Source organism: Ostrea edulis, chromosome 2, assembly GCF_947568905.1.
Source record: "Ostrea edulis chromosome 2, xbOstEdul1.1, whole genome shotgun sequence".
Taxonomy (NCBI): domain Eukaryota; kingdom Metazoa; phylum Mollusca; class Bivalvia; order Ostreida; family Ostreidae; genus Ostrea; species Ostrea edulis.
In genome coordinates this window covers 15286610-15313146 of record NC_079165.1, presented here as the reverse complement: position 1 = coordinate 15313146, position 26537 = coordinate 15286610, and the positions used below count along the sequence as shown (strand labels likewise).

The 26537-nt window shown below is 33.5% G+C and overlaps 2 protein-coding genes across 5 annotated transcripts in view; both read left to right on the top strand.

Annotated features, from left to right (window-relative positions):
- The window catches only part of LOC125679653 (hemicentin-1-like), a 41768-nt gene extending 35527 nt beyond the window's left edge, over positions 1–6241 (top strand). The window contains exons 8-9 of the mRNA XM_056156199.1: positions 3249–3542; positions 4230–6241. Coding sequence (XP_056012174.1) covers positions 3249–3542; positions 4230–4501 — 566 coding nt within the window. The 3' untranslated portion in view covers positions 4502–6241. The remainder of the gene's footprint in view (positions 1–3248; positions 3543–4229) is intronic.
- Positions 6242–18311: 12070 nt separating this feature from the next.
- Positions 18312–26537, top strand: part of LOC125678225 (hemicentin-1-like) — a 221381-nt gene continuing 213155 nt past the window's right edge. For all 4 annotated transcript variants that reach the window (XM_056156187.1, XM_048919063.2, XM_048919061.2 and 1 more), the window contains exon 1: positions 18312–18386. In XM_056156187.1, the coding sequence (XP_056012162.1) occupies positions 18320–18386 (67 nt within the window). In that variant the 5' untranslated portion in view covers positions 18312–18319. The remainder of the gene's footprint in view (positions 18387–26537) is intronic.

Below are 26537 nucleotides of genomic sequence, written 5' to 3'. Positions count from 1 at the left end.
ACAATGCTGAACTAAAATATTTCTACTGGTCAACTGAAATTTGAATATCAGTGTTTGAGTTACAAGCGAGATACAGCACTCACAATTTTTTGTTATATAAATAAGGCTCGATACATTTTTTGTTTGTTTACAAATAGATTGCTTTATGGAAAATAAAATGTTTAAAACAAAATGAATTCTGCTAAATACAAGAAACTATTTAATTGTGTTCAGAATTAACTCACAAGTTAAAAAGTCTGCTTTAGACGAACTTTTACTCTGATATTTAACCTATGTAAACAAAAACATGACACGAGCCTTGTTTACATAACAAAGAATTGTGATCTCTGTGTCTCCCATATGCCCCGACAACTTACATTCAAAATGTTGCTGACCATTAGAAATATCTTCGTTAAGCATTCTAAACATTAAAAATGGAAAATTCAAATTTGAAAATTCTCAGCTCAAATCGTGTCCATGCCTCTTTAAACGTAACCATCATTCAAAATATCTAAGTCATGATTTAAAGTTATCTCTGGTGTCAACTTTATTGTAAGGAATTCTCGTCTGCATATGATATACAGATAACATATTTTTAGGAATGTTGACGTTAAATAAAAAAATAATAGTGGATCAAGTACAGAGCCCTGGGGTACATCTGTTTAAGTAATATTTGATAAGTTTCTATACATCACTTTTTGTGATCTTTGATTTGAACGTAGTATATTGCCAATTAGACAAAATCGTGGTTGGTTGTATGTTATTTAACGTCCCGCTCGAGATATTTTAATTCATATGGAGATGTCACCATTGCCGACGAAGGGCTCAAAGTTTAGAGATATGCTATGCGCTAACGGGCTACAAAATTTAGAGATATGCTCTGCACTTACGGACTTTAAGCACGGAGGATCTTTATCATGCCACCACTGCTGTGGCACGGGGCCTCGGTTTTTGCAGTCTCATCCGAAGGACCGCCCCCATATAGTCGCCTCTTACGACAAGTAAAAGGTACTGAGGACTTATTCTAAACCGGATCCCTGTGGCCCTTAAAAAAATCATTGGATACAAGTTCCAAAGCTTATAATAATATACAACCACATATGCCACACAATGTATAAGTGACTATATAAGCATTCATAAGTGTGAGAAAAGACAACAAAAAATGATACTATCATGATGTCTATCGCTTAAATTATAACGGTTTAATGTCTGTATATTGATTTAAAGCACAATTAAAACGACCAGTCTCAGTACGTATTTCAAAAACCTTCATATTTTTTCCTCTTCAGAAAGATATTCATCATCCCACAATAATAAACGAACATTGATAAGACGAAAGTTGTTCACAGTTGATAAATTATCCATCGTGGAAAATCTTACATTTATGCTACCTGCAGTAATGTAGCCCTCTCTATTTTTTTCTGTTCTGACGTTTTATGGAGAGTTTTACAATTCCATAGCATCGTAATGGTGCACAATATTTTAGGAATAACCTGCAATAAGCTCCGTGTATTTGTCTCCAATGTTGTTTAAACGAAAGAGATTACTAACGTTGTGCTTGAGTATGTCTAATAAAAGTGTCTTTTTCATTAAATATCGTGTACAACATGCAGAATTCTTTGATGCTCTGCCATGTTTGTTATTGCGAGATATCGTAGGTGGATCTACTGAAAAACCTAAACATTGACAATCAGCGCGAAAATGTACTTTACTCGAGCCATTCCGACAAAGAAAGGAAAGCCATGTGGTTGCAGAAAAATGTACATTATTGTTAGAGTTTTAACTTGATATCAAATTTAAATCTTTTCAATATCGACAAAATCGCTTTCCCCTCAGCACTCGCCCATTGATGTTAATACTACGGTGTGTTATATGGACATATACAAATAACTCAACAATTGGAAGTTCAATCAAATATGACGCATAATATGAATCGGAAAATTGGAATGCATCGAAATGGTTAAAAATAGTAGAATAGAGTCTCACAAATTGTAAGTTGCAGGTTGTAAATTTATCTATTGATTATGAAACAGATCACTTTTATTTACGTAAAGAAAGTCAGCAAATGTTTTGAATGATCGTAAATGTTGCGGGAGTGATTTACTCCCACATCTGCACCATTACGGATATCCTAAGGAGTTGCAGTACTCTCCCATGTTTAACATACTTCTTTCAAATAGTTTACTATTGTAGTTCAAATGTGACATTGGTCTATGATATGAAGTAAGTGAAGGAGTATCTCCCTTAGAGAAAGCAAGTATATGAAACGGTGAAGATAACGAACAATGATCATTCTCATAACCTCTATAAGGAATACAAATTAAGAGTTGGACAAATTTGGATATACTTTTAAACGTAAATACAACATAGAAAAAGGTTTACAAATTATTTCTTTACATGCCTTAAGGATTCTGTGACTGATACAATCCTTTTGCATTGTTTTATTTAAGTGAGAGTACTAACAAAATAGCAATACTTTTATTTCCATTAAAAACTACATCAGCAATATTTTCTTCAAGACATTTCCAATTCAAATTATCATCATTCCTTGCAGAACCATTAAAATAATTTGCTATGTTTTCATAATAGTTTGAAATAGCATTTCTCCCTCATATCGTTAATTTTTTTTCTGAATCTCCTGAAAATTGCAAAATCTGATTGTGTTCGTGTAACCAGAGCCTTGTGTATTTTCATAAATGTGAATCCACCCAAGGTTTGTCGTCAGGCCTTAATATAATATGTTTTGTGCATACCTTTTAAAGAAGATATCAACTGTTGGGGGAAAATGTCTGTTGTTGAGTCAATGCTTTTTGACATAGATAAGATTGTTTCCCAATCGATATTTTACATCAGATTGTTACATGTAAGTTTATCAAAAATCTGCATTCTTATAGAGCCAAGTTTTTAATTATACTAAGATTTTATTGAATGTCCAGTGCATATGTAAGTTGCCTTCTGGTCACTAAGCAATGGGCCAATGCTTATGGTTATTGAATCGTGTACTGTTAAATGTTGAGTTAAACTCGTACCAGAATTGGTCGATAAGTGTCCTGGTTCCCTTAGGAAATTTTTGTCAGTTAACATGGTATTATTTCAGAATAATTTCTAAATATTCATTATACGTTGCTATTTTCCATTTAAAAGAGTAATGAATGAATCTTGGATTTATTGCTCATGAAAATGTTACTTTTGTTGTGTAAATATTTTTTCAGCGAGACTGTTCTCTTTGTATGCAGGGATGTTTTCATCATTGTGTTTTATTATTTCAGGTTCTCCTATTATTCTCACGTTTTCAAATATCACTCACAAAGGTTTTGAAATTGGAGATGAACTGAACCTTAGGGTGAAGTTTATGGCAAATCCAAATCCGAATGCATCGTGGACATTTTTCCCAAAGGAAGGAGATGTGCGCAAAGGTGTTCCGCAAACCCCTACAGCGATCGGAAAGGGGTTTACAAGTATCATTGTCAGTAATATGAGTGTACATGATTTCGGAACCTATCAGCTTACATTGAGTAATAAATTTGGACGAAATGAAAAGGAATTCAACATTCAAGATATGGGTAAATGTTGATAAATGGTTGATGCATGCACTCGTATATTCTTTAAAGGTGTTTTCGATAGCTATGAAAAGAAAAATATTGATTTTCATAGACCATTTGATTTGCACTAAATTGTGGATTGCACCGATCTAAACTTATACCATTCTAGTAACAATTAAATGATAACTGTTCCCAATATCAGTTTAACTTTTTTTTTTCGAAAACATTCAGTATCAGAAATTGAAATGCTTATATTAATATGTTTCGTGTCTTTGAAATATTAACATTTACAAATGTAAAGGTGCCCCTCAACCACCCACTGAATTGACTGTGGACTGTTCAAACACTGCAATAATCGAATGGAAACCTGGATTTAAGACAGAAAGCGATAAGCGATTTTTTTATTGAATACACAACCAATGTATCTTCACCATGGTTCTCCCACAATCTACACATAATGACATCAAAAGATGTCGGATATTTATCTACAGAAATCAATTTTCTTCAGCCCTACGTTCTTTATTTTTTCCGAATCGTTGCGAAAAACAATTTTGGAAGTAGGGGATTGGATACAACTGCAAACTGCATACATTTTTTCTTTCATGTGTATATTTTTCAATTGCACAAAACAAATCAAAACTTGTACATCGTTTGAATATCAAGACAGTTATGTCTTATAACTTTTTTTTAAAAATTAATGTTGCTTAGGTGATTCCACCATGTATGATCTGAGCACTGACCAGGACGACGTCATCGACCAGATTCTGACATCTTCCTTATCCAATGCTAAGACGACGAATAGAAAAAGTATCATAAGAAAGGAGGAAATCTTGACTCTAAGAGCCGAGAGAGAAAAGTACAATCAGGAAACAAAGAAACTGAGAGAGGAGACGGGATATTATAGAATCAAAACAATGTATCTAAATATGAGAATGTCACAAGTAAACAAAGAAACTGACAGAGGAGGCGGAATATTATAGAATCAAAACAATGTATCTGAAAATGAGTACGTCACCGGTAAACAGAAAAACAGAGAGGAGGCGGGGTATTTGAGAATCAAAACAATGCATTTGAAAATGAGAATTTCACATTTAAACAAAGATTCCAAACAATGCATAAAATATATATGTTTTACGGCCAGGATTTAGTGATTGTGACTTAAACCTAAAAAGATGACAAAACCAACAACATTCATCTGACCACCTTTTTATTCAATTTTAATTACACATTAGATAACAATTTAATTCACATAACTCGTTCAAAGTAATAATGACATTACACTTCATAGTCTCCCTGCACTCAATTACTAACTCTCCTCACTTGACTAGTATTGTATTACATTATCGTATGTAGTAATGCTTCAGATGAACAACAGTAATTCCCTCACTTCTATAATTGAACTTCACCTTGTGAATTGTTTAAGGTAAAACAATGAATTCTTTACAATGACAACTGTAATATAAGTTACATATGTCTACATGGAGTTTGAAGATGATATGTTCTATGTTTAAACAAAACTTGTGTAGAGCGTCTGTAACATTTCTTAGTGAGCATCTGTAACGATTTTTAGTGCTTTTTTTATATTAACTTTTAGACAATGGCTGTATAATTGAATATAAGAATTTCATCAATTAAATAGCGGATAATACACACTCTCTACAGCAATCATATTGCAGATGGATATCATTCCGTACTTCCGTACTGGACTGTTGATTTGAGAGTATTCAAGATCTAAAATACTAGCGCCAGAGATAACCCAGTGTGCGGAAATTGGTACAACTTGGAAATGTTCAAAATCAAAACGGACGTATGTATTAGGAAAAGAATAAGCATTCTTATAATAATACCATATTTATATAGCACGCTTTTCATACACTATGTACGCTCAAAGGTGACAACAATGCATATATACCTTACAACAGAATGTTATACACATAATACATAGAAAATAAATAAAACATTAAAAGCTGTACCTATCCTGATTGCACATAATTATAAAACATGAAAACACAAGATACCATAAATATGCTAGATAAGAATAAACATCAGTTTCAGGGCGTATTAAAGTAATACTAATAATGAAATACACACAAGCACACACAGCAAATAATGTCCCGGATATAATACATTATAACATAGAATTCTTAACCTTTGCTAGAATTAATTTAAACAACTTAAACGTCAACATACGTCTACATTTAAACATGTTATACAATAACGGCAATCTGAGGGCAAATATGACGGACAAGCTCTTTTACATGCTTGTGGTGGAGTAATGGTTAGCGCACTCGCTTTGCAGCCGCAAGGTCAGGGTCGGATATTGGCGGCACGTCAATTTTAAGACTTTTAACATGAGTAGTTCATAATTCAAATTCAAATGTATTGTATGTACCCAGGGCAAAACCTGAATATCATAGAAGATATTTCAGCGTTTCAGGAAGCACTTTGTGGAATGCCTTGAGCGAAGATATAAGACATTCAACAAGTGTAGTGTGTTTTCAGAGAAATTATCTTAAAGATGAACACCATACTTTTTAAGCTTTATTTTCACCTATTTATCTTACATTCAAATTATTTCTTATGTTAAGATGTACTCTACTTCTTTTAATTTGTGTTTATTTTACTAATATATGTCTGTGTGTATGCAGAACCATATTGAAAACTAGTGTTATCGCTAAATATGTAATATTATATGAATAAAGGCCTTATTATTATCATCATTATTATGTAGTGTTTCTTCCTTCACAAAACCTTATCATTAGAGTACCACAGGCTGTACGGATATAGATTTGAAAACAGATGTCCCTTGTAAGGGTACACGTTGGCACGATACAGAACCCTCTCCACTGCGGCCCTGAGCGCAATCCATAGGTCAATATTTGTAAAGGTAGACGTTGGCACGATACAGAACCCTCTCCACTGCGGCCCTGAGCGCAATCCATAGGTCAATATTTGTAAAGGTAGACGTTGGCACGATACAGAACCCTCTCCACTGCGGCCCTGAGCGCAATATATAGGTCAATATTTGTAAAGGTAGACGTTGGCACGATACAGAACCCTCTCCACTGCGGCCCTGAGCGCAATACATAGGTCAATATTTGTAAAGGTAGATGTTGGCACGATACAGAACCCTCTCCACTGCGGCCCTGAGCGCAATACATAGGTCAATATTTGTAAAGATAGACGTTGGCACGATACAGAACCCTCTCCACTGCGGCCCTGAGCGCAATACATAGGTCAATATTTGTAAAGGTAGACGTTGGCACGATACAGAACCCTCTCCACTGCGGCCCTGGGCGCAATCCATAGGTCAATATTTGTAAAGGTAGACGTTGGCACGATACAAAACCCTCTCCACTGCGGCCCTGAGCGCAATACATAGGTCAATATTTGTAAAGGTAGACGTTGGCACGATACAGAACCCTCTCCACTGCAGCCCTGAGCGCAATACATAGGTCAATATTTGTAAAGGTAGACGTTGGCACGATACAGAACCCTCTCCACTGCGGCCCTGGGCGCAATACATAGGTCAATATTTGTAAAGGTAGACGTTGGCACGATACAGAACCCTCTCCACTGCGGCCCTGAGCGCAATACATAGGTCAATATTTGTAAAGGTAGACGTTGGCACGATACAGAACCCTCTCCACTGCGGCCCTGAGCGCAATACATAGGTCAATATTTGTAAAACTCTGTGGTTACTTATGGTGTCAGTAAACGAGTGAACAGTTTTCGATTGTGATAAAACACAATATGTAATAAGCTGTAAAGGAAAAACTTCAAACGTATTGTACCACAGTATATGCTAGAAGTTGTATAAATCAAATATTGATTTTAAATAATATAGCGAGAAAACAGAAAAGCATCTCAAATCAAGTTCGTGTTTGCCCAACTCTTTGTGTTTTTATTTTATTTTATCTTATTGTTTTATTTATTTATTTTTTTATTTCCTTGTGGAATATATGAGATTGAACACTGTTCGTTATCGTCGATTTTCATCAACATCAAAACTTACATTTTTTCAACACTTTACACGACCATTCCTCACGATAAATTAATGACCAGACATTTTGACATCATAGACAGCTCCTTCGCCGACAGGAAATAGAAAAAGGACATCTTCAAATGTCCAGTTATTCGAACAATTACTTTGTTAAAAACCAGTCTGATTCTATGCACAAATATTCTAAAGATGATATCAAATAGATGCTAGTGTTCATCATTGACAATATATTAGCAGTCTTAGTTGACTAGTCTTCCAATAGTCTTAAACACGATGATCGCTGTTCTTTATCTTCACTTTTCAGGCAAAACAATGGAAAACAAATGTCTCGGCAAACATATGTAACATGACCTCATGTCACCAGGAAAGTTAAAACCGGCGAAATCAGGAAACCTAATCGAACTGTCTGCAGTGTAAAGAACCAAATTAATATTTAAATGGAAGGCAGTCTAAGGTCATCCTTATAAATCGTATCACTATTTTGATGAATGTCATTACCATGAAATTTATCAATGACTCGAACAAAAATCACTTTATCACAATGACATTTATTTGTAATCCAACCTGAAAAGAAATATAATTCTAAGATACCTAACTATTTACAAAAACACATTTACATAAAATGTTGTCTATAAAACGAACATTTTGAATCGTAATACACACCAGTGCATACAGGTAGCCATGCAAATACCCAAGAATATAGCTATGAAAGCGAATATGAAATTGGTTATTACGAGTAATTGTTAACATGGGTCGCTGGCTAAACCACTAAACTATGGTGCGCCAAATATAAATAAATTCAAATAAGTTAAGATGTCTTTAACAGTATGAAAATACCATCAATTCGTTTGATGTGTGCAATAATTCAATTAATAATCTTATCCAATAATTGATATTTTCAATTCCGAATCCTTGGGCGGAATTGATGATAGCTTTGATTAATATGCCGAATGGATTCGCACTATAATTGAATTGTTGCTCTGATCAAATGAATTTATGAAATCAACAATTGAATTGATGCGCACTACCAATCAATTGAAGAGAGCAATGGTTCAATTAATTCGCTCATCAATTCACTTAAATCAAATTGATGTTCCGAATAATTGAATAATTGCTGTCTTCAATTGAATTAAGGATATCATAAATTCAATTGATACACGCAATAATTCTTTTAGAGAGAGTACTTTTATATATAGAAATGTCTCCAATTCAACATATCCACAATTTAATTAATGATCACTTTAATCAAATTGTTGCCCTCTTTAAAAGAACAAATGTGCGCATTAATTTGTTATACACAAAAGCATTGTAAATAAGTAAATATATCTGCAACTAAATTAAAAAGATAATTAAACCATTTATACCTAGCTCGAAATACAATTTCACAAGCAGTAATTTCACCATACCAATGCGCACATTAATAGAATGTTTTATAGCAATAATTGATTGAAGAGCAATCCTCTGTAAAGACTAAAATATTGCGGCACGCACTGACAAATGTTCCACAATAAATGTCATCATTTAATTGAAATCCATGAACTCTTTTAAATAATATTGTTACACTTATTCTGAAAAGTGACTCGCTTCCATACTAACAAGCCATTTATATAGAACCCCCCCCCCCCTAAGGAAAATTGGAGTTTTGGGAAATGTTTACTTCAATTAACCCTTAAAGAAAAGAAGTATATGAAAAGGTGAAAATAACAAACCGTAATCAATTTCATATATCCCATAAGCAATACAAAATGGATAGTTGGGTAAACACGGACCCCTGGACACATCAGAGGTGGGATCAGGTGCCTAGGAGGAGTAAGCATCCCTTGTCGACCGGTCCCACGGCCATGGACCCCCTATATCTTAATCAGGTAAACTTAATCTAGATTTAAAATATCACCAATATTTGACAAGGAATGTTCTGCTACATGTTGTGACAAAGTGGAAACAATTTTCATCAATATGTAGATTTATCTAAAAATGGTATCAGTATTGTAACACAGCTCATAATTCAGGTTCAAATGACAAAACTTTAGCAGTTTTAATGTGTACTTTGACCAACTCCTTAGCAAAATCCCAGCGATGATAAAGGTAATAAAATATAAATTTAAGAAGAAACTAAATAAGTGATATAATAATGCAGAAAACGATTAGTGAGCAAATAAAATTTCATAATAGAAATTTGGTATGGAAAATATGAATTTGTCGAATTTTGCACAATGACTTATTTCACTTTGCGGAATGTGGGAGATAATAAGTAGTGGAAAGAAATGCAGAGAATGTGTTTTGATGGTATCTTGACCAGCTTTGACCATTACTTTATATTTACTTGGATGTACTCCTATGTGAAGGTATACGTTTGACATTACAAGCCCTGGGTGGAGGTCTCTTCTGGTGAACTGTTAGTCCCTGAGGGTCTCTACAGCCGAGTAGCTAAGTACTTCGTTACTAGCTTGAAAATACGGATGCATACCTAATTGCTGTGATAATATTTAGAAATTCATTTCAAAATTAAGGATTATCTCCCTCATGCATAGCTCTGATCCTTAGACGAATTTGGCTTCAGTCTTTGGCACTATATTTATCCTTTTAGTTCTTACAAGTTTATTGTTATTTCGGATTTCCAAACTTTTAGCTTGAGCATCATGAAGAAATATTGTTTGTCGAAACCGTATAAGTTTTACATATACAACTTATCTTAAGAATATTACAACCCTCCCCGTTCTTTTATACCCCCTTCTGTCTCAAAACTATTATCTCTTAATTTAGAAAATATTTAGTATATTTTCACACTGGCTCAGAGAAATAACATGGATTTTCCTTGCACTACCATACTCACTAGTTTACTAAGAAACGGGCGTGTCATTGTAAGGTAATGCTACATTATCAAGGTATCAAACTACTAGCAGTACTTACGTAAACGTGTGTTCTCCAACTGGCATGAATACACTTTTTTCGTAGTAGCAATGTGTTGATGAATAAGCATATCGGTTGTATATCTGACTGCTTTATCTAACATTAACAATGCTAATTTCATCTACTTTTCATTTTTTAAGATTAAGATAAATCTCACATATTATAATAGTGTCCCAAATATTTCTATATCACGTACATTAAGAAATTGTTCATGTGATATGAAAAGGAAACTTTCTCTCTCAACTCCTCCATCTCCCTTCTCTCATGTTGTAATGACAGTGATGATAATTTTGAAATAAGAAATTATGTGTGTAAATGAATTTAATGACCACATGTCTTTATAGTTTGTGATGAATTTCATTAAATTTTGACACATTGTGCATTTCTTTTGTATCGATAGGATCTATGAAAGCTCTGTTGGAAGAAAAGAGATTCTAGAAAATTTATGGAATTCAAGTGACAACAATGATGAGGTAGATGTTTATGGTATTGTATTCCTTGAAATGTTCGGTGCATCTGTATAATATGTGTACAGTTATGCCATAAAGTGCTGTTCCACGTACGAATCATGCAAAGGATGGCACACAGACCGTCAGGGATGAGCTGATATTTACAATACTTTACCACTATATATACAAACTTTATATTTGATATCATTTTTTTCATATGACACATTGTGCTCCTTTGTTAGCTGACCTGTTTTTATATTCATATGAAGCAGAATTTATTCAAAAACTTCTACGTGAGAAGAAAAAATCTCTCGCTGTGACCTTCAATTCGACTTTTAGATATATCGATGACGTTTTGTCTATTAACAATGATAGCTTTCATTCATATGTCGATTTGATATATCCCTGTGAGCTCGTCCACTTCTGCTTCATACTTAGATATTTTATTGAAAGTAGACATTAACGACAAACTGACAACTCAACTGTATGACAAACGGGATGATTTCAGCTTCTACATCGTCAACTTCCCACATTTATGTAGCAATATTCCATTATCACCTGCATATGGTGTTTATATATCTCAACTGATTCGATATGCAAGAGCTTGTTCTGGGTATAGTCAGTTTTAAGCTACTGACAAACAAGTTGATGGTACAGGGATTTCAACAGTCTCGATTGAAGTCATCATTTCGCAAATTCTATGGTCGTTATAACGATCTAGTTCGTCAATACAACCTTGCATTGGGTCAAATGCTGTCTGACGTGTTTCATACCGTTTGTTAAGCCGTTCTTGACACACTGATTTTGACTGCGGATAACTCCGTTTACCTGATCAGGATATGGGGCTCACGGTGGGTGTGACCGGTCAACAGGGGATGCTTACTCCTCCTAGGCACCTGATCCCACCTCTGGTGTGCCCAGGGGTCCGTGTTTGCCCAACTATCTATTTTGTATTGCTTGTAGGAGTTATGGGATTGATTACTGTTCCTTATCTTCACCTTGCATATCTACAGAGATATGTTACTAAAATAGATTTACCCACATTGAACACAATAATAATATATCCATGAAATAGTTACTCAATATAGGGAAAATTATCAATTCCGTTGGATCAATAAAACTACATAACAGCAAATAAAGTCCCGTTGTCCTTTCTTCATTGCCATAGTGACAATATTTCACACGTCTCCATGACAACCATCGAATTTATTTGATACGTATATCTTAATGAAAAAAAAAAAGGAGGCGCAGGTTCAAAGCCAAAACTTCGAGTTCATCAACTAGAAAGAAAAGAGTTTTAAGATCACCGCAGGTTTGTGAATCTTTGTGAAACTATTATAATAATTGAAGTTGTTGAACTGTTTCGTAATACCAGACACAAAGTTTAGGCTCTCATGTATAAATATGTTTGTTTCCTCTTTTCCGACTGACCTTTAGATGCGATATTCTGATTGGTCAAGAGATTAGAATTTGATTGGCTGCTATTTTCTCAACAAAGTTCAATCTGAGATGACCTCTAATGGGGAGTTGTTAGATCCTTGTGTAGCGATAGTAGATTAGCGGATCAAAGGATCTAATTTTAATTAGATTGCTCAAAACAGCAAACACTAACAGTCACATTAGATTTTTAAATAAATAAGGCGGATTTTTTTTTAATCATTGTCCTTTTTCAAAAATGTGGAAAATATTTTTCCCCAGAAATATCTCTTTGAATATATTAAGAGAAAAAATCCGGGAAAATGAAAATAAAAAACGAAAACGATATTATCCAAATTAGTTTTAATATACATCTAATAGTTGTGCATTATATAATCAAATCTTTATTCTTAATTAATGATAATATAAATGAATTTTAATTTTAAAAAATAAGATACCAAAATATCGTACATAATCATACGGAAAAGATAAAATAACATTTTTAATTAAGAAATTTAGATCGGGATCAAAGTTGCAATTATAACAAATCCATTTGTTTACACAACGAGTATATAGACGATTGTTTGAGTCGTTTGTCTGCCAACTTTTGCAAGATGTAGTGAATATTTCCTCTTGTTGTTATTGATGTGTGGTTTATCAACACTAACGGTCGATTGCACTTGATACACAACACCTCGTAAACAAGATATGGCCCAATATTTCTTTCTTAGGCCTACATAATAGACCAGGGGCTCCGTTTCAGGAGGCTTTGTATATGGATCTGTCATGTGTAGAGAGAAAAAAAAGCTTTTCTTCCCGGAGAAAAAATATTTATCAACACCTCTACCCCCTCTAAAGATGTTTTTCTATGTATGCTCATGTGAGTTAAGGTAACTCACTACACTAAAACTTACACTCTGTATGACACTACGTCACAAGATGGCGATTTAAATGTTTTGTGAAATTATTTTAATTGATCGATTTGTTTCTCTAACATCGTAGCACAGTGGTTAAAGAATTGGCCTGGCGAACTGCAGATTTCGAGGTCAAATCCACCTGTCTTGTTCATGTGTGTTGAAATGGTTTGCATATTTTCTGCATTTCTGGCACATATACTTATTATATATCATCATATCTTTTATGATTAAATCAATGCGTACTGATTTAAGAAACTATTTCTGGATGTAGTGAAACACCTTAGGGTAGTTCCAAACACTTGTGAAATCTGTTTTCACCTATAAATAAGTATTTTGTTAAATTAATTTAATTAATGAAATCTCCATAAAACAAATATTCAATGATGTTCTGAACCAACTAATATAATCCATGGCATGTATTTGGCATATTTTGAAATAAATATGGGAGGCATCAAATATATTGGAGGTCTAAATCTTGAATGGATTGATATCATCTTCTGAAATCTAATTCTTCATTAATAACAAATATTGCATAACTTTTGTTGTGTAGCTAGTATAGATCTAATATTTAAATACATGTATGAATAGCCCATTGTCTAAATGCACAATAAAGGTCAAGGTCATTATTAAGTAATACAAAAAAGCATAGTTTAATGGAATTTTTTGCAACATTTTTCAGTTTATCTAAAATAAAATATTTGCTGTTTCTAGTGTTAAAAATGTAAATTTGTAGTGAATATGGTTTTCATAAAGGTTGTCAAAATAATACGGGGATAGCAAATACTCATGTCAGTAATATTTGTCCCGAAAAGATTGAAGACTTGAGATACTTTGTAGGAACCTGTCCATGTCTCAAAAAATGCAGTGGCCGGTTTTTTCCAAATCACAGGAACAAACAAAACAAAGAAATCAGTTTAAAATATAGATCTATTATCTTGATATTTATAAGCAATTTGCAAATTGAATAACACGTCAATAATGAATAAACACAAAACATAATGAATAAAATTTACAAAGCGTCTTATATAAAACAAGGTATTCTAAGGCGATTTACATGGGTAGAGAGGAGGAATGCAACAATAAAACACAATTAAATGCAATTAAATGACAGTATGACATAAAATCTTACATCTGTAAAATTAACAAAATAAAACGTTATTATTAAGATCGATAGCTAAAGCTGGGTTCTTTTTGCACAATGGTGATTTTTCCTTCAATCATTTCTTTTGTATACCGTCTCACTTAAAATATAAATAAACAATATGTTTTTAAATCAATTATATTCAATAAGACATTAACAGCAAACTGACAACTCAACTGTATGACAAACGGGATGATTTCAGCTTCTCCATCGTCAACTTCCTACATTTATGTAGCAATATTCCAATATCATCTACATATGGTGTTTCTATCTCTAAACTAATTCGATACGCAAGATCTTCTTCTGTGTATAGTCAGTTTTTAAATCGAGTCAAGCTACTGACAAACAAGTTGATGGTACAGGGGCATCTACAGTCTCGATTAACGTCAGCATTTTGCAAATTCTATGGTCGCTATAACGATCAAGTTCGTCAATACAACCTATCATTGAGTCAAATGCTGTCTTACGTGTTTCATACGCTGATTTTGACTACCGATAACTATGTTTACCTGATCAGGATATAAGGCTCATGGTGGGTGTGACCGGTCGATAGGGGATGCTTACTCCTCTTAGGCACCTGATTCCACCTCTGGTGTGTTCAGGGGTCCGTGTTTGCTCGACTATCTATTTTGTATTGCTTATAGGAGTTATGAGATTGATCGTTGTTCGTTATCTTTACCTTTCAATGATAATTTAAGATTTATCTTCAAATATGTATAAGTGTCATTTCATATCAGTGTTGTTCTTTTGGGTAATCCCATTTAATGTTGCCGACAATTTGTATGAATTAGTACACGGTAAAAAAAATTGTTATATGTCGTGTAAATTATACCGAGAGATGCAAAATCAAAATAAACAGATTTTCATAGAATATACACCCAAACATTTTTTCCCTAAACGTATGACCCATTTTCGTAGCATTGGGTGTGCCGCGGAAATTCGATATTGCATGATTCTTACGTAGAATAGCACTTAAATATATCTTCAATTTTATGAAATGTAAAGATATCGAACAGTGATCTCCTTTAAGGACTACAACATTAGGAATTGGGGAAACACGAACCCCAGCACACACCAGAGGTGTAAACATTCCCTGACGACCGGTCACACCCACTATAAGCCATATATCATGATCATATTATAAGTATACAATTCTATGTCACTTGGATTCAATCCATCAATTATTGACAAAATAGCAATGTGTAGAGTCTACACAAGACAGATACACTCCGGAATAACATGGTCAGAAAAAGATGTCTTGATCCATGGTTCAGGTGAGTTAAAACGTGGACATACCAGTGGTTGGTGGTGGTGGTCCAGATCACTATCAACCGCACCCCTCTGTTTCCGTGCCTACTAATAGCAAACATGTATTCACGAAATATTTCAAATAAATATAAAGTATATTTAATTAGTACAACCGGTCTGTGGTTTTTTATTTGTCATTGGTAGTTTACTTGAACAGTTGGATACCAAGTACTGATGTTTGCAATTACTGACTTTGTATGAACAATCGAAATTAAGGAAAATCCACATACCTTCTCCGTCCCACAAGACAGCGCATTGCTTTCCATTTGCTTGGATTTTTAAAATGTTGGGTATAAGAATCCTTTGATAAGTCAGGGATGTGAGCATATATGACTATAACTTGTCAACCTTTATTTACTTAGCAATTCGTTTATGATTTTCAAACTAATTATAGTTGTATGAATAGGAAATCAGGTCTAACTATCGTATGTGTATAAATCATTTTTCATTATAAGTTTTGTCATACAAGCCTTTTCATTCTTTAAATCAAAACGTCACATTAGTTGTAACGAGGCAAGGTTCGGTATTTTAACATTACCTTTTTAATTTACATCTGACATGTGACTAGTCACAACACGTTTGGTATGCATGTATTATTTCGTAATTATTCATATGCAATCTACATCTTGTCGGTATAAATCTTACAGGAAAATGTTACTTAAAACCAGGAAAGGCAACTGTAAATCTCACGTCTTATAGTAAAAGCATTTATACCATATGCAGTATACATCTTCTAGGTATACATATCAAAGACAGTTTACTTAACACGACGAAACGGCTACTGTAAATATCACGTCTTATTGTAAAAGTTTCTCTTTACATCATATCCAAAATTTGACAGGACATGAATCTACAACTTCTGGAGCAAATTTTCTCTCCTTCGATTGTCCGAGATGTGATGTAAAAAATTCAGTTTTGCGAAAGAGATTTAGCGAGAAAATAAATACAAAGTGTGTATTCCCTTGTACATACGTTGTTAGTCTTACATTTGACAATGGGCCATTGACGACCGAGATAAAACTAGATGACATAACTTGAAAGGGTTTCATAAATGTTTTCATTCTACATGAAGTGATACCAATTAACAGAGCTGTAGTATTGTCTCTGTGATACGTATAGGAGAGGTCAAGTGTGACTTGTTATATACATCCTTCAAACATTCTCTTCCTCTTTCTAAACATACTCTATAACTCTCACACAAAACCTATAATAAAAAAATATCAATCTTAAATAATTTTACCATTTCTACGAAAACGATGAATACAACAAACATTGATCAGTCTTATAAACCATCCAATACGGTCTATTCCTTTACCTCTAGACAACCATAAACAAAATGACCTTAATTTTTCTATGAAAAGGATATTACGGACAGTGATAAATCCCACAATTTCATCTTTTATTATTATTATTATATCTCTAGACAATCCTTTTAAGTTTGTACATCATAATGGAAATTGTAGAGACTTGGAACTACTTCAAATGCTGTAAATTTATTAATTTGTTTGATATATTTTCCTAAACAGAACACCTATTATTTAAAATATTTTAATTGATCAACCTGAAATCATGCATGAACATTTCATTTCTTCGCCAATAATTCAAAAATATAATAAATAATTCCCAATATTTTTAGAGACTTGGAACTACTTCAAATGCTGTAAATTTATTAATTTGTTTGATATATTTTCCTAAACAGAACACCTATTATTTAAAATATTTTAATTGATCAACCTGAAATCATGCATGAACATTTCATTTCTTCGCCAATAATTCAAAAATATAATAAATAATTCCCAATATTTTATGTTCCATCTTGGATTTTGAAGCATGATATCGGAACTTATTTGTACTCTTAGAATTGACAGTCTTCAGAGACTTTTCTTTAAAATTCTAATTTTCTTTAGAATTTCATTGTGATAATTTTTTGTTGAAATATGTTATGTTCAATCTTCTAGTATTAATCTTTTCAATAAATATATTGTATACTGTTAGACAAGGTGCATGAGTATCGATATAATGTATTGATTGATTATGCTGTTAATATTGTGTTGACACCAATGGACAAAATACATATGAAAGTACATTTGAATACAACAAAAACGGATTTTAAGTAGCTTAATAGCGAGCATAATGAACCATGTTTTTCCGTTTGTTTATTGATTTTATATTTACAGAAAGAACTGACAATACTACAAGATTGAGAATCAAAGAAAAACAAAGGCAACAAAGTGATAATATACATATTTGATATGAAGTTAGTTGTGGTGAGTACTGTTAATTGTATGTTATCGCTATAGTGTTATTTCTATTGTAACATCAGATTTATTATAAAGTTAGTGGCAATGTATCAAGTTATATCCTAATATCAGTATTTGTTGCATTGTAACTTTTGTAGCACTGGGTCCTTGTTAAATATTTTGCACCACAATGTGAAATTTGATCTTCAAGATGTCAATTAAATTAAGATTACTATACAGCTATATTATGTTACTCATAAGAGTTGTAGGAATCCTCTGCTTATAATAAATGAAGCTGTATCATTTAGCGCTGATGTGCTAATTCTATAACAAGGCATTTCAGATAAGTGAAGTGCGTCTATAAACAAATATTTACTTCCTAGTTTAACACATAGTCCACAACACAGAGAGAAGATGGAGGGACGGAGAGTTATATTCCTTGTGATTTTCTCCATTCATCTAGCTGTGGTACGTGTCCAAGGTAAGAAGACGGCATGATATATTTAATCCATCATGGTTTGTAACATTCAAAGTGGGAAAAACACGTTTGATTGATTGATTGATTAAATATTGTTTAACGTCCCTCTCGAGAATATGTCACTCACATGGAGACGTCACTACTGCCGGCGAACAGCTGCAAAATGTAGGCTTATGCTAGGCGCTTACGGCTTTTGAGCAGGGAGTGAACAATCCATCTCACTCAAATTCACGAATTCATATTGGAAACTAGAAAATATTTCAGCTCACCTCAAAGAATTTATGGAAAATAAAAAATAAAAATATTTTAGATCACCTTCACGAATTCATATTCAACACTAAAATTCAATTTTAGATCATGTCCAAGAATTCATATTTGATAATGAAGTTCATCATTATGGCCACACATTCATACTACACAGTGAAGTACATGTTTTAGCACATCTCGAAGTAGCCACAGAGAATATCCCATCTGTTTATTAGTTGGATATTTTATTGACATAGCTGTTAAAGCAAATTAACAACTTAACTTTACCACAAACTGAATGACTTCAGATTTTCCATTGTAAACTTTCTATATTTATGTAGCAGTATTTATTTCCTTATTCCCTGTTTACCTCCTTATTATGTGTTTATATCAACTTATTCGATACGCAAGGACATGATCTGCGTATCATCAGTTTTTAAATCGCGACATTCGGATCTGTGATACGATGAAGTTGTTACAGGTTGGGAACTGGACATGTGTCACTCCAGGCTGAGAACAATTTACTCTCAAAATTGCAGAAGGTCTCATGCGTTATTTATTCAACGCATCGTCATGTTTTACTTTGCATAATTGATTGTTTATTATACCCCCCCCCCCACAAACAAAGTTTTGGGGGGTATACTGGAATCACTTTGTCCGTCCGTCCGTCTGTCCGTCCGTTTGTCCGTAATCGCAATTTGTCCGAAGTTTATTTCTAATACCGCTGGACATATTTCATTCAAACTTTATGCACATCTTCTATATATTATGTAGTTGTGCATCTCCTATTTTCATTGAAATATGTAAACAGTTATAGAAGTTACGCACATTTTCTTTTCATTTTGGGGGTTGCGCACTTTGTCCAGAGTTTAATTCTAATACCGTTGAACAGATTTGATTCAAACTTTATTCTCATCTTATATATATGTAATGCAGTTGTGCATCTTCTATTTTCATTGAAATATTTTAACAGTTATGGAAGTTACGGACATTTTCGGGTTTGGCATCCACATACTGTATCTGCAATCTTGTGACTTCTCGGTAAAACATAAAGTGGCTCATGTGTGTTGAATACTTATTTGTCAGATAGTATTTATAATCTCAACTATCCCTGGCAATGGGATTCATAGTAAACTGCCTTTATTGCAGCTACTTAGAGTTGTTATACCAGTGGAAAAGATTACAATAATACCAATACTTGAGCTAATGTCATTTATTTACTGACAAAATCAATGACAAAGTAAAGTTGGCATAACATAATGATCTTTAACAAAGTGAATATAAACTAAAGACTAGAAGAGTTGACCAGGGATTTGCAATCATACAGCCTAAAATGTGCCAAATAGTATTCATTGTTTATATTAAGCATATTTTTAATATTTCATGTACTGCTGTACTGTAGAATATACACTTCTGCATTCACATTGATTGCCCTGTAGATAATGTGAAAATATCCAATGTGCTTGCATTAAATATTTCCCATCATCTTATATGCCCCGCGGGGGTATTAGTCCCATTAGAACAGTTCTAGTTTATCATTTATTTGTTTTTGATAAATACATGTATATTTAAAATAGATCGATAGAATTGTTAAGTTTATAAGGATCCCCAATCTATAATTACGAACCATTCCGAGGGAACCTCAACATTTCGGTTGAAAGCAGATATTTCTCTCTCTCTCTCTCTCTCTCTCTCTCTCTCTCTCTCTCTGTATATATATATATATATATATGATATAACACCAGTTTTTAACCAGTGAAAAGGCGTTTTACACTTAGTATTTAATGATATGTGAAGAAACAATCGTTATCCACAATAAACGTATTAGATTTGACGCTGCTTCGATATCTAAACGGACCTCTAATAATCTAAACGAACATCATAATCATCTGCATGCTACTTAGTCAGACATTTGATATAACATAAAACGTGTTAATCTTCATCATTTATTCATGGTAAGTGAATGGAAGTTAATTAATTTAGAGCGGAAACAGAGGAACTAACATGGAGGTATAAGTTTACATACACGTAGCAACAGCTCCTCTCCCATTTTGACAATATACTTTTCCCATATTCTTTAATGTCAAAGATGATATTTGTTACATGCAAATTTTAATTAATTGAATGGTCCTTCCCTCTACTTTTTATAATAGTAGTAAAAAGTGGTTGTAATGGAAGTTCAAAATGATGAAACAGAACATTATGTACTTGTCAAGTATTTCCAGTGCATAGTTTAAGTCATCCGCCCGTGTTTGACCTTAACGCCTGTTCGTTAGCGGGGGGGAAAAAGACAACAACAACCAATCCTCAAATCGATAAATATTTGAAAACCCCTATTGTAGAAAATCTAAACTTATAAATTAATATTTTTTTCAATAAACTACGGAACGCTTCCTCCAGAGCTACTGCTTGCACCATTAATGTTGCTTCGTATGTGAGGTGTAGTCAGTAAGTTATAGTGCAATCTTGCTTAATTAATGAATATCGTCATTAAACGCCTACTTTTGTTTTGGATAAACTACCTTGAATTAGCAAAAAAGGAGAGTAGAGTGGCGGGTATGCTTGGCGGATCTAAGCCAGTTTTCTTTTTTTTTTCTAAAATGACAACTCGATGAAAACAAGATACAAAGTAAATCAGTTGTTTATCGATGCTTAAGTTTGATCTTACAGCAGAAATAAGCTTTGACAACTGTTGAATAAATAAAATATGCCTATTCATTTCTTCAATCCGTGATTTTACCTTATGAAATTTTTCCGATCGAAGCGTTACCTCTACAATCTCATCCTCATACCTCTTCGGCAAGCCGAGAAGTTCTGATTGGCTTACAGCATGATCAGCATAAACTTGTATCGGTGTCGAGGTTTAGTTAGACATTGAATGTTAAATATAGATTTTAATGGTGTGCAAATTGAATTTGTGGAGCAGGCTAAACTAGTAGGTGTTTATATAGATATTACTTTATCATGGGATGCACACGTGGACTTTATTTCAAAGAAAATTGTAAGAAAACTTGCTGTACTTAAGAGAGTGCGTTATTTTGTGCCACCAAATGCACTTATCAAGGTTTTTAATAGTATTGTTTTTCCACATTTTATTTACTGCTGTACTGTCTGGTGTAACGTACAAAATCAACTATATTTAGAAAAAAAAATTCAAGCTACAAAAGAGGGCAGTCAGAATACTTTCAAATATTGGAGATATCAGGACCTCTTCTGGCTATTTATTTTCTTGTTTGAACTGGATGCCAATTAAGGGTTATTTTATTTTTAGAAAGGTTGTCTTTCTGTTCAAAGTTTTAAATAATCAAATACCAAATTACCTAAACGTGTTTAAATATACAAGAGATGTGAGTTGCCGCCAAACAAGGTCAAATGATTATATGTCTAACTCATTATATTTACCAAGAGCTAAAACTGAAAATTTTAAGCGTTCATACAGCTACTCTTCTGCATTCCTTTGGAACAAACTGTCTCAAAAACTTCGAAGCCCTGGTTCGGTTGGCATTTTTAAAGCTATGTATTTGATGGAATATTTTCATAGAAGTAGAACTTAAACATCGTGCTTTCCTCTTTTTGTTCAGGTGTGCCAAATGTAGTTGTGGTATGGCACTGTGTGTGCGTGTGTATTATGCTATTTTTTCTTCTTTCCTTTTATGTCATGTATTCATATTTAGGTAATAAATTTATCACTAACTAGGTGTGTCTTATGCTATATTTTTTCACCTTTTCCTTTTATATCGTATTCATGTTTAGATACTAATTTTAGATGTTAATTTTATGTGTGTGTATATGTTTTAATGCAGGACCACAATGGAAACTAGCTATATGCTAATTTGTGTAATCCTGGATAAATAAAGGCTATTATTATTATTATTGTGAACTTGGTAATTGATTTATTTTAAAGATTTGAACATCACCATAACGTTTGATTCGTAAGTGATAACCCCTTATTATACGACGGAAGACGATGAAATGTTTATCAATTATATAATCATTAAAGGATATTGACGTTAGATTTAATTTAGCATATCAAACAAGAAGGGAGAAGAGGGTGAAATATTATATATTATGTATCTGTTTTTCAAATTTGATATGACATAGCAAACAACAACCATGTCATCAATATGCTTTACAAGATATATTGGGATCTCGTTTACACGAATTCTGAAAGATTCTATTCGTCTAATAACATGTTCAATCAACATTTGATGGTTGACAATTCCTCTGGGTTTCCTAATTTCAGCCACTGTCATTTGTAACAATCCCCCTATCATTGGGTCAAATGCTGTCTGACTCGTTTCTTACCGATTGTTAGGCCGTTCTTGACACACTAATTTTGTCTACGGATAACTCGGTTTACCTCATCAAGATGTAGGGCTCACGGCGGGTGTGACCGGTCAACAGGGGATACTTACTCCTCCTAGGCACCTTATCCCACATCTGATATATCCAGAGGTCTGTGTTTGCCCAACTCTCTATTTTGTATTGCTGATATGAGTTATGAAATTGATCACTGTTCGTTATCTTCACCTTTCATATCGTCTTTAAGGGGAAGACTAAAGGTTCCAAACAAATTAAAGGACCAAGGCGTACATTTTTACTGCAATTTGTTGTCGTCCGTCGGCGTTTGCCGTGCGTTAACAATTGAACGTTTTAAACTTTTTCATGATAACTACCATTCCAATTTTTTTCAAATTTGGAATGAATCATCTTTTGAACAAAGGGGACATAGATTGTAAACTGGGGTCTTAGGGGCGGGGTAGAAACTGCCCAAAATTGACCAGTTTTTAAACATCTTCTCTATAGCCGCACTTGTTTAAGAAAAACTAAATGCATAATGATGTAGAGCAGGAAGCAGTCCACTAAAATTGAAAATTCCATGATCCCCGGGGTAGGGTTCCTCACCCCAGGGCGACCAAATCTAGAAAATAGTGTTTATGTGTAAAATATTGAATTAGAATCTTCTTTAGTGCTATCTATACTAAATTAAAATTAAATGGATATTTAGAAGGAGTAGATAGTCCTTTACCAAAATTACAAATTGCATGATTGATCACTGTTCGTTATCTTCGCCTTTCATGATCTAGTGGATAAGAGTTTTATTTCAGGATGGTATCAAAATTATGATAATAATTTGAAAGACTGATTTAAGTTTACTGATACTGTATAAAATATAAACGCATACTTAGGAATAGCGGGAAAGGATGTACAAAAGATAATGAATTTCACAGCTCAGGGTTTTGACTCTAGGATAGGTCAAGATTAGTGATGTCTTTTAATGGTAATACACATATTACATTATGTAAGGCATTTTATAAGTGTATGCACTTTTGATGGCATTGACATTTTAAGAACACATTTTGTTTTAAACTGTTGCTGAATATTAGAATTTGGTTTATATATTTAGAACATGATTTTTTTCTAGATTGCATAGACATTGGGAGTAGTAATACTTTTCACTAATACTCAGCTGACCTATAAGGCATGTGGGCCTCTTGTTCACAATGTTGTCCGAGTTATTTTCTCCAGATTCCAGAGGGCGCGCAGCATATTGTGGTCCTCCTTTGACAGTGTCATATAAGGAATGAATAGAAAATTTGTAATCAATTACCAGTTAAGGATTTTTCCTAAGAATTAAGTGTTACGACTTATAAATAATATAACTGAACAAAATATTTAAGTCACTGGTTACATTTCTATCTGTCTCTTGTGTGATTTTTTTCGAAAGCAATGCATGGTTATCAAGTAACAAAGTATGCTAATATCAAATAGTCCTCGACTTCTTTAGATCAGAATCAGGATGTCTTCAGCATATCAGCAATTCTTCATTATTAATTTTTATCAGTATTTTCTACAGCCAAAAAACCCCAATAAGATATACCTGAAAAAAGCATGTCCATTTAACGCATATCGTGGCGTGTACATTATTAATTTATCATTTCACACTGGAAAAACCTACTTGTTAAATATACACCAGGTGCCAATCAACAGAACATGTTAATTATCTCGCTTGTTAAATATACACCAGGTGCCAATAAACAGAACATGTTAATTATCTCGCTTGTTAAATATACACCAGGTGCCAATCAACAGAACATGTTAATTATATCGCTTGTTAAATATACACCAGGTGCCAATCAACAGAACATGTTAAATATCTCGCTTGTTAAATATACACCAGGTGCCAATCAACAGAACATGTTAATTATCTCAATCAACAGAACATGTTAATTATCTCAATCAACAGAACATGTTAATTATCTCAATAAACAGAACATGTTAATTATCTCAATAAACAGAACATGTTAATTATCTCAATAAACAGAACATGTTAATTATCTCAATAAACAGAACATGTTAATTATCTCAATAAACAGAACATGTTAATTATCTCAATAAACAGAACATGTTAATTATCTCAATAAACAGAACATGTTAATTATCTCAATAAACAGAACATGTTAATTATCTCCAATTGACATCTCTAGTATAATATTTCTGTTGAAATATTTTTTACGTGGGATTAAATTTTTTGAAAGTCAAAATTTGTGTAAATTGACTTTCCGCTTTCCTTGCACTTGAATTACTCAAATGAGCTCGAAAATAACTACCAGGTACGTAGCAACAATGGGTATACCCTCCCATTACCGTTACATGCAATGCTGGTTACTTTTACGTGCAGAAGTCGATCAGTAGATATGCAGCTTGTCCTCTCAAAACAACATTGTCATAAATGATAGTGGAAATGTAAAATTTAACCAATGAATGGAACTGAAAGATCAATCCTTGCTGCCTTCTTTCTCGAGCTTTTGATTTCTCTTTTTAAGATTTACTTGTCAAAAATTGTCAGGCAATGTTATGAAGTTGAGCTCAACTCCCCCTCCCCCTCCCCTTCTATTTTTGCGATCCTAATTGTATTAATTACATTAAAGCCTGTACAAAAATAAACGCCAAACACTGCTCTAACACACACACACACACACACACACAAACACACGCACACACACACACACACATACGTGCATAATGCCGAAACTCACTACACAAGACTTTACACCTGAAACTCACTACACTATGTTCTAGTTATGCTAACCAGAATATAAATTCATTTTTACGTAATGTGGGACATCTGTATATTGTTCTGATACTTGAAATATAGAAAAGCCGTCTCTAAAAATATTGAATTTACACCGGATACCTACGACACGGTGTCACATGACTCATGTGAACACACACGGGAAACTCACTACAGAGTGTTTAAACGTGATATATTACCCGAAAGTCACTACATTTAGTCTGGCGATTGATTGAGAGCACAGGAAACTCAAGCATTTCAACCATTTTCAAAAAAACAAAACAAAACCCAACAATTTTTATTTTACAGTATCCCCCTTTACAGCAAACAGGACTATTCCGGATACTAAAGTAAAGGGGGGGGGGGGAGGGTCTTTACTTTGGTATACGGAATAGTCCTGTTCGCTATAATTTACATGTGTTTATTGAAATAAAATCCCAGTCTTTTATGCATTGTTTTACTTCAGTTTATCACAAAATATTATCCGGAAAGTTGGTACCTTTAAAAGAACAATTTTTTTTTTTAATATATATCAGACGATATGGCTTCTCGGCCAGTGCACGAGGTTGTGTTTAGCAATGAATATTTTCATATTTCAATGACCTTCATATCCGAAGAAGAGCCTCGGTTTGAAGTGTCACATTGTAACCTATATATTTGATCATAAGTTATATTAATTAAAGGTATTTGATATTCTACCAAGGAGTGGATGCAAGGGTTGGAGGACGTGTACCAATCCTCAGAGGCAATGGGTCTAAATAGTCCGGCGTTATGCCTTCAGTGCGTCCATGGTTAAGCCCTGGTGGGGCATGGGATGAGACACCTGGTGTTGT